Below are 10,237 nucleotides of genomic sequence, written 5' to 3'. Positions count from 1 at the left end.
AGGGTGAAACTGATGTCAGTGAGTTTGTTTGGTTAGTTGTCTTGGTTCATATTTTACATGAAGTGTGATTTTTGATATTAGCATCTTCAGGCTATATTTATTCACCTGATTTTTTACTAGCACTTCTCATAACATTCACTTATGTCAGGGGTGTCAAACTGGTGGCCTTCCGGCTGCCTGCGACTGCTCAGGTAATTTTTTGTGGCCCCAAATTCTCTGAAATAAAATGAAAATAGAAAAAATTGTTATAAAGAAAATAGCGCTTAGGGGAGATGGAGGCAATACTGTACACACAATTCCCTCTTTAACCCTTTAACTACAGAAGACCACTATACAGGTGGCCCAAAGTCTTTTCTGGAGGCCTGTGGACGTTTCTAGACACGATCATTTCCGGTAACGTTTTAAAGCGATGTCTGCCACTCTCATTGCATAATAAAAAGAGATCCTAACAGTGAAAAGGTTAAAAACAGGACTCTAGGATATGCTGTTATGAGTCATACCTAGCGGCAATGCTAGTTAACATTTTTAGAGGGAAGCCATTACGATTGTGCATCACATTTGTCAGCTGTCCAACATTTTGTGTTTTTTATTACTTTGTTATATTTTCGGGTCACACCATAAGAGGCAAGGGAAAGCTAGTAGAAGGAAAGCGCTGGCAAATTTCCGGTTAAAAGCATAATTATAGTTTTATAAATAAAACAAATGTTTAAATAAAAACAATTATATAGGGTTTTAATTATCCTATCCATATTTCTGAATCCTCACTTCAAAATAAAAATTCAACAAAATTTGTAAATGTGATGTGGCCCACTTTAATCTTGCCTATTGCACCACATGGCAAGCATTTTAATTGAGTTTGACACCCCTGACTTCTGTTGAATGTTACTGAATTACTGTCTTTAGATTTACTTTTTAAAAATCCCTTGAGACACTCCTTGTTAGTGGAATTAGAAATTTCCCAGGATTGCAACAGAAGCTAAGTATCAACAGATAGAGACACCCTTCCAACTGAATAAACTTCCAAAGCAGCATAATGAGCCAGGAGCAATCTGGGAAAACCCACTCCGTGTGCACAAATCCTGTCTCTTTGGGGGAAACAATAGTTGTCCATCATAGTAGAATTCCCTTGGTCAATCAGCATGCCTGGGGAGAGTGCATTTGCTCTCACAGAGCCATCAATACACTGCAAGAGATTTTCAGACAGAAAAAGAAACAAAAGCACAGCATCCAAATACACAGAACATCCATAAGAATCGGGTTTTCTGACTTTATTTTGCAGCCATGAATTCCCAGGACTATCGAAGCCAGAACTCAAGCCTTAAAATCATGACTTTCCGGCCTACCATGGAAGAATTTAAGGATTTCAACAAATACATTGCTTACATGGAATCCCAAGGTGCCCACCGTGCAGGCCTGGCTAAGATAATCCCACCCAAACAGTGGACAGCCAGAGAGAACTATGATGATGTGGATGACATCCTCATAGCCAGTCCTGTGCAGCAGGTAACTACTGGGCAAACAGGTGTCTTTTTGCAATACCATAAAAAGAAGAAATCCATGACCGTGGAGGAGTATCGCCACTTGGCCAACACTGACAGATACCGCACTCCCACACACCGGGATGTTGACGATTTGGAGCGGACCTATTGGAAGAGCCGCATGTACAATTCTCCCATTTATGGGGCTGGAGTATGTGGCTCCTTATTTGGTGAAAACACTGAGCATTGGAACCTCAGACACCTGGGGACGATCCAGGATCTGCTGGAGCAGGAGTGTGGAGTTGTCATCAAAGGCGTCAACACCCCCTACCTGTACTTTGGCCTGTGGCAGACCACCTTCACTTGGCACACGGAGGACATGGACCTGTACAGCATCAACTACCTGCACTTCGGGGAGCCCAAAACGTGGTATGCGGTGCCCCCTGAGCATGGAGCCCGGCTGGAGAGACTGGCCAGGGAGCTTTTCCCTGGCAGTTCCAGTGGCTGCGCGAACTTCCTGCGGCACAAGGTGGCCCTCATCTCACCCAGAGTCCTCAGGGAGAACGGCATTCCTGTTGGTCGGATCACCCAGGGAGCAGGCGAGTTCATGGTCACATTCCCCTATGGATACCACGCTGGCTTCAATCACGGTTTCAACTGTGCGGAATCCATCAACTTTGCCACCCTGCGCTGGGTTAATTACGGTAAAGCTGCTTCTCAGTGCAGCTGTGGGGAAGCCAGGGTCACATTTCCCATGGACGCCTTCGTGCGCATTCTGCAACCCGAGCACTATGAGCTGTGGAAACACGGCAGGGACCGCACCTCCTTGGACCACGTGGAACCCACAGCACTGACCAGCCCGGAGTGGACGGCCTGGAAGGGAGCCAGGACTCGTGCGATGGTCAAGGGGCGTCTGCGGTCCTTTAAGCCACGCAGGGCCAGGCGTCGCTCTCTGACTCTGGCAGCAGACAGTGGGCTTGGGGGCTGTGCACTGGTATGTCCTCGTCCCACAACCCACTCCTGGGCAGACAGCTCTACTGTACAGCCTGAGGACCCTACCTGCATGGGTTGCAGTCCTACAGGATCCAGTGTCTCCCTACTTCCCACCTCAGTTCCATCTGCCCAGTATCTCCAGGCTTCACCAAAGGGTACTCGCACTAGGCGTCCTCGGGACTCCGATGCCCACCAGCAGTCTGTGAAGTCCAGGGCCAAGAGCCACACAGCAAGCACATTTGTACACCTGCCCACACAGGCATTGCATGAGAATCAACAATCAACAGATGACTCTGGCCCTTGGAGATTTGAGATCCAGCATGCTGTTAAAGCTTCTGGGTGCTGCTGTGACCCCGATCTTCAGCCCTTGGGACCCCCACTGAATCCTGATTCTCTGATGCACCCTGGCCCCTGCCTGAAGTCACTGGACAACATCTCAGTGAATCTCCCGGACATGCTTGTGCTGAGTCCTCCTAATGAGTCTTTGACTTCTAAAACATTCTCCAGCTATGCCTCTGTGCACAGTATGGCACCTCTGGACCCCCTTGGTGCTATTGCTATGGACCCCCTTAAACTTCTATAATCCTGCCCTCAGATGAGGTTCTGCAAATCTACTTACATAGATCCTTGGAGACAGACTCGATGGAACTTCACTTCCTAAATCCTGAAAGGTTGTCACCAGCAAAGATCTTCTTGTTGTGAGTTTAGCTAAACTGCAGTTTTTGTCAAATGTGATTGTCCCTTGGACTATCTCTCACCTTCAGGAAACAAAGACACACCCAGCCAATCTTCAACATGGGAATTGTAATCTGTGGTGATTTAATTGTAATTGTAATTGTAATCTGTGGTGATCCTTGACCTCTCAGTGCCATGTTGATAGGTTGCCTAATACTTGCTCAGACTATGGACTCCACTAAAATGTGTTCTAAGGACTCACAGACCAACTGGATATATGTGTGTCCCTTGATTCTTCCTAGGCTTGGGAGTTGTCCTTGAAAAGAACTCCCTGCGCAGAAATCATTAAACCCATTGCTTTCCAGCGTGTCTCTCCACGTGGCAATCTCAGTGATCAAGACCCATTGTTTCAAAGTTGGACTTGGGGCTAATATTTAAGGAGGCCCATTGCCAAGTCTTTCTTTGATAATGCAGGAGGTGGGTTCAAACTGCTAACCTAGTCCTCACAAAAATTGGAGCCAACATTGGACGATGCTCAGACTCTGAGGCTCACTCCATCTGCACTTCCGAAGCGCTGACCCGGTCTTCTACCGGTGGTCACAACTGTACCTTCTAATGAAATTCAAGCCTTTAACACACTCCAATAATTCTGACGTGGCCACCCTTCAACCCACCAACCAAGCAATTGCTTACGTAGAAACTGCACCTTTGAATGAATGATGTCTGTTGCTGTTTGGGGATCAAGGATACCTATTTGTGATTATTAATTTCATTGTTCTTAGTGTGTATCTGAAAGGAAATAAAATACCTTAAAACGCATTCTGAAAGTTTGACTATGAGAGGTATGTGAAAAACAAAGTGACTCATCACATAGCCAGAGAGAAAGAAGTAGCTAGGTCCCAATGAATTCACCAAACAGTCTGTCCTTGTACCCAGAGTAGTCCATGAGGGAATGGAAGAAAATTGTACAACAAAACACCACCACAGCAAAACAAAAAGTCAAATGATGGGGAGAGCTACTGCCCAGAGTTCCCATCTAATCATTGAGCTGAAATTACTCCTGGAGTCACCTTTTCATGAAATCACACATTGGCATTGACTTGGGACTCCATTTCCCAGAAACTCTTGATACCCCTGTTGGTATTGTCTCTTCAACTCATGTATTTAAAAGCCTGTTTTCAGGTCTGCAGCCAGAAAAAATAAGCATCAGAGAGCCTGTCATGGAAGGTAGTGTGGCAAATTTTCTCTCTTTCTTGAAAGACTCTTAAAAAATTTTTTCTCTACAGGAACCCATCCCCTGCCCCCACCCAATTGCTTAATCAAAAGAGGTAACAGAAAACTCACTTTAGAAACTCCACAAATTTCTTTTTTTTTTTTAATTATTTTTTATTTTTTAACAAATTATTGGGGCTGATACAATTCTTTTCACAGTTCATACATATACATACATCAATTGTATAAAGCACATCTGTACAGTCTTTGCCCTAATCATTTTTTTCTCCTCTTTTCGTCATTTACATTTTATTAGGGACTCCAACAACTCTTACCACAATCCATACATATACATACATCAATTGGATAAAGCACACCCATACATTCCCTGTCCCAATCATTCTCAAGGCATTTGCTCTTCACTTAAGCCCCTTGCATCAGGTCCTCTTTTTTTTTTCCCCCCCTACCTCCCTTTTCCCCCCTCCCTCATATGCCCTTGGTAAATTATACCTCGTTATTTTGTCATATCTTGCCCTATTCGGGGTCTCCCTTCCCCCCTTCTCTGCTGTCCCTCTCCCAGGGAAGAGGTCTCATGTGGCTCCTTGTAATCAGTTCCCCCTTTCCAACCCACTCACCCTCCACTCTCCCAGCATCGTCCCTCACGCCCTTGGTCCTGGAGGTATCATCCACCCTGGATTCCCTGTATCTCCAACCCTCATATGTACCAGTGCACAGCCTCTGTCCTATCCAGCCCTGCAAGGTAGAATTCGGATCATGGTAGTTGGGGGGAGGAAGCATCCAGGATCTGGTGGAAAGCTGTGTTCTTCATCGATACTACCTCACACCCTAATTAACCCATCTCCTTTCCTAAGCCCCTCTATGAGGGGATCTCCATTGGCCGACACTTGGGCCTTGGGTCTCCACTCTGCACTTCCCCCTTCATTTAATATAATATATATATATACGCATACATATATACATATACACATATATACACATACATACACACACTTATATCTTTTTTTTTTTTTTTGCATGATGCCTTATATCTGGTCCCTTGGGCACCTCGTGATCACACTGGCCGGTGTGCTTCTTCCATGTGGGCTTATTTGTTTCTGAGCGAGATGGCCGCTTGTTCACCTTCAAGCCTTTAAGACCCCAAACACTATCTCTTTTGATAGCCGGGCACCATCAGCTTTCTTCACCACATTTGCTTGTGCACCCATTTGTCTTCAGCGATCCTATCATGGAGGTGTGCAGTCAATGATATGATTTTTTGTTCTTTGATGCCTGGTAACTGATCCCTTTGGGACCACTCGATCCCACAGGCTGGTGTGTTCTTCCATGTGGACTTTGTTGCTTCTGAGCTAGATGGCCGCTTGTTTATCTTCAAGCCTTTAAGACCCCAGTCACTATCTCTTTTGATAGCCGGGCACCATCAGCTTTCTTCACCACATTTACTTGTTCACCCATTTTGGCTCCAGCTGTTGTGTCGGGAGAGTGAGCATCACAGAGTTCCAATTTAATAAAAGAAGGTATTCATGCATAGAGGGAGTGTTTGAGTAGAGGCCCAAGGTCCTTCCGCCACCTTAATACTTGACCTATAAATATCGACACAAAGATCTATTTCCCCAACCTCCTATATATATTTGCATGTACATGTCTTTGTCTAGACCTCCATGAATGCCCTTTGACTCCTAGCTCTTTCCTCCATCTCCCTTGACCTTCCTCCTGCCCTACTACCATGCTTCATTGCCACCTGGGCTAGAGTATACCTCTTCTCTAAGCAACCTTACCCTTGATCATTTCCCACCAGGCCTGCCACTCCCCCTTCTCTACCCTTTGGGGTCCCATGTTTTTCCCTTGTCCCTGGGTTTGTTAACACCACTTCCTTACCCCCCCTACCCCCAACCCCAAGTCCCCCCGGAACTGTCGGTCCCGTTGTTTTTCATCCAGATAGTTCATCCAGCCTGTCCTATTCAGACAGACCTGTGGAGTCACTAACATGCACGAAAACTAGACAGAGGAACACAAAGCAACAGTATACAACCAGATAACAAAACAACCAAAACAAACCACTGAAAAAGAACAGAACAAAACAGTTCACAAGAGAAAAGCTTGTAGTTAGTTCAGGGATCTTTGCTGGCCCTTAGGAGCGTTTTCCAGTCCAGTCTGTTGGGGCACCACGCCCTGGCCCCAAAGTCCACTTTCAGCATTCCCTGGGGACCTTGCCACTCCATTCCCTTGCTGTTCCGCTGCATTCCCCCAGTGCATTGCCTCGGTGTGGTGGGATCAGGTCAGGTGCAATTCCCACACTGTGTCTCCGGTGCTGTCCCCTGTATCGCCCTTAGTCACTGAGGGGCATCATGTCTCATAGTAGGGCCAGCCATGTTGTTCTCTCTGTGGACTGGCTGCTCTACTCAGGAACATCATCATCACGGCCTGGTGGGCCAGGCTGTGCTCCACTCTCTCCTCCTGCCCCTTCATCTGCTCCCGTGTGCTCTGATCAAATATGTCCATCTCCCATAGCTGCAGGGTCAATGTCGTCCTTTGGAACAAGTTCTTTTCGGGGGAGGGGCAGGAATCCACTTAATTTATGGTGCTGGGGCCTGCCTCCCAGACCTCTCCACCGGTTCCGTCCTCCACGCCAGGATATTGCATTCACACCTTGCAACACTGGGTTGAAGTCTGGTCCCACTTTCCCTGTGGAGATATAAGCCATACCCTCCCCTTGGGTGGATTAATGCCCCATTTCTGTCATGCTGATTGTACTTACCTCAGAGGACTCATGTTGTACCTGTCCCTTTGGGACTGACTTACCTCGCTTAGCATAATTCCTTCCAGCTCTTCCCATGAAATAACGTGTTTCATGTGCTCATCGGTGCTTTTTAGTGCTGCATAATACTCCATTGTGTGTATGTGCCAAAGTTTGCTAATCCACTCGTCTATCGATGGAAACTTAGGCTGTTTCCAAGTCTTTGCTATTGTGAATTGTGCCGCAATAAACATTGGAGCGCATATGACTGGTCGTGTTTTATTTGCTGCTTCAACCGGGTATATGCCCAGTAGAGGGATGGCTGGGTCGTAGGGTAGATCAATTTCCATTTTCTTTAGGTATCGCCAGATTGCTTTCCACAGTGTCTGTACAAATCTGCACAACCACGAGCAGTGGAGGAGGGTTGCTATTTCACCACAGCCCCTCCAACACTTGTGGCTCTCTGATTTACTGATCTGGGCTAGCCTCAGGGGTGTTAGGTGGTATCTCATGGTTGTTTTGATTTGCATTTCTCTTATGGCAAGGGACTTCGAGCACTTTCTCATATATTTATTGGCCATATTGATCTCCTCTCTAGTGAAAGTTCTTCTCATTTCTTTTGCCCACTTCCTTAGGGGGTTAACTGTTTTCCTCTTTTTGCAGGTCATGATGGTGTTGTAGATTTTAGTAATGAGCCCTTTGTCTGACGTGTCATTACTAAAAATCTTCTCCCAGTCTGTGGGTTGCCTTGTCACCCTCTTGGCAAAGTCTTTCGAGGTGCACAGGTGTTTTATTCTTATTAGATCCCATTTGTCGATTTCCAGATCACCTGTGTGTGTCCCCTTCCCTGTTGCAGTGAGCCTATGTGCTCCCTGGGCCAGTGCTCTGAGATTAGTCCCGATTCCCTCCTTAATGGTCCTGATGGTTTGGGGTTTGGCTTCTAGATCTGTGATCCACCTTGAGTGTATTCTTGTGCATGGGGTGAGGTAGGCGTCTTGTTTCAACTTTCTACATGTGGATATCCATTGTTTCCAGCACCACTTATTAAAGAGGGCATCTGCTTCCCACTTGACGTTTTTGGGACCCTTGTCGAAGATCAGTTGTCTATATGCTGATGATTTTACTCCTGGGCTTTCTATTCTTTTCCACTGGTCTGAGTGTCTATCATTGTGCCAGTACCATGCTGTTTTGACCACTGTAGCGGTGTAGTAGGCATTAAAATCAGGCAGGGCGAGTCCTCCAATTGTGTCCTTCTTCTTGAGGAGTTCTCTGCTAATTCTGGGTTTCTTCCCTCTCCATATGAAGTTGGTGGTCAGTTTTTCCAATTCTTTGAAGAAGGTTGATGGTAATTGGATTGGTATAGCATTGAACTTGTAGAGTGCTTTAGGAAGAACTGTCATCTTTACTATGTTCAGCCTACCTAACCATGAGCAGGGGAGCTTCATCCATTTGTGAAGGTCACTTTTGGTTTCCTGTAATAGGGTTTTATAATTATGCTTATATAGGTCTTTAGTATTTTTTGTTAAGTATATTCCTAGGTATTTCAGTTTGTTCTTGGCTACTGTGAAGGGTACTTCCCTCTTAATCGCCTCTTCCATGGCCCTGTCCGATGTGTATAGAAACCCTACTGACTTCTGTTTATTGATCTTGTATCCTGCTACCCTTCCGTATTCCTCTATTGCTGTAAGTATTCCAACTGTGGAGTTTTGGGGGTCTTCAATGTATAAGATCATGTCATCTGCAAATAACGATAGTTTCACCTCCTCCTCTCCCAACTGGATCCCTTTGATGTCCTTCCGCTGTCTTATGTTGTTAGCCAGGACCTCCAAAACGATATTGAATAGAAGAGGGGACAGGGGGCATCCTTGTCTTGTACCCTTTTTCAGTGGTATTGTTCTTGTCTTTTCTCCATTGACTATGATGTTGGCTGTTGGTCTTTCATAGATAGCTTGTATGAGCTTGAGGAACTTACCTTCCAATCCTATCTTCATGAGTGTTTTGATTAGGAATGGATGCTGGATGTTGTCAAATGCTTTTTCTGCATCTATGGATATTATCATATGGTTTTTATCCTTTTTCTTCTCGATGTGGTGTATGATATTGATGGATTTTCGGATGTTAAACCATCCCTGCATCGCTGGGATGAATCCTACTTGGTCGTGGTGAATGATATGTTTGATGTTCCTTTGTATTCTATTGGCCAATATTTTGTTAAGGATTTTTGCATCTATGTTCATTAGAGATATTGGTCTATAATTCTCTACACTTGTGGGGTCTTTTCCCTGTTTGGGTATCAATGTAATGCTGGCTTCGTAAAATGAGTTTGGGAGCTTGCCGTTCTTTTCTATGTTCTGGAATACTTTGTGGAGGATCGGTGTCAGCTCTTCCCTGAATGTTTGGTAAAATTCTGCTGTGTAGCCATCTGGCCCTGGGGCCTTTTTCCTTGGTAGGTTTTTGATGACACTCTCTATTTCTTCCTTCGCTATGGGTTTGTTGAGGTTCTTGATCTCTGTCTCAGATAATCTAGGGAGAGATTGTTTTTCTAAATATTTATCCATGTCTTCCAGGTTTCTGAATTCATTAGAATACAAACCTTCATAGTACTTTGTGATTATCCTTTTTATCTCATTGGGGTCTGTTGTTATTGCCCCCGATTCATCCCTCATCCTGGCTATTGATGATTGTTCCTTTCTATCTTTGGTAAGCTTTGCCAGGGGAGTGTCAATTTTATTAATTCGTTCATAAAACCAGCTTCTAGTTGCGTTAATCCTTTGCATTGTTCTTTTGTCTTCCCACTGGTTTAACTCCGCCCTGATTTTTATTATTTCTTTTCTCTTGCTATTGGAGGGGTAGTTCTGTTGACTCTGTTCTAGTTGTTGGAGGTTTTGTGTTAACATATCTGTCATACGCCTTTCTTCTTTTTTCATGTATGCATTCAGTGATATCAAGCTACCTCTGATAACTGCCTTTGCAGTGTCCCATAAGTTTTGATATGTTGTATGCTCGTTCTCATTAGTTTCTAGAAATTTCCTAATATCCTCTCTGATCTGGGCCTGTACCCACTCATGTCGCAGGAGATCGTTGTTTATTCTCCAATTGGTGGCCCTTGCTTTTCTGGGTGCCC

General features: G+C 45.1%; 1 protein-coding gene across 1 annotated transcript; it reads left to right on the top strand.

The window, feature by feature from the left end:
* Nucleotides 1-1,281: 1,281 nt before the first annotated feature.
* On the top strand, nt 1,282-3,054 carry LOC142427650 (lysine-specific demethylase 4D-like). The gene has a single exon (XM_075532823.1). It carries the CDS (start codon nt 1,282-1,284, stop codon nt 3,052-3,054), a length of 1,773 nt encoding a protein of 590 aa, XP_075388938.1.
* The last annotated feature ends 7,183 nt before the right edge of the window (nt 3,055-10,237 follow it).

The sequence above is a fragment of the Tenrec ecaudatus genome, chromosome 15 (genome assembly GCF_050624435.1).
Source record: "Tenrec ecaudatus isolate mTenEca1 chromosome 15, mTenEca1.hap1, whole genome shotgun sequence".
NCBI lineage: Eukaryota > Metazoa > Chordata > Mammalia > Afrosoricida > Tenrecidae > Tenrec > Tenrec ecaudatus.
The sequence above is the reverse complement of the archived record's forward strand: the minus strand, read 5'-3'. Positions and strand labels throughout refer to the sequence as shown.

What these genes read in the sequence shown, in the direction of transcription:
- LOC142427650 (XM_075532823.1), top strand. Translation starts at nt 1,282, where the DNA reads ATGAATTCCCAGGACTATCGAAGCCAGAACTCAAGCCTTAAAATCATG.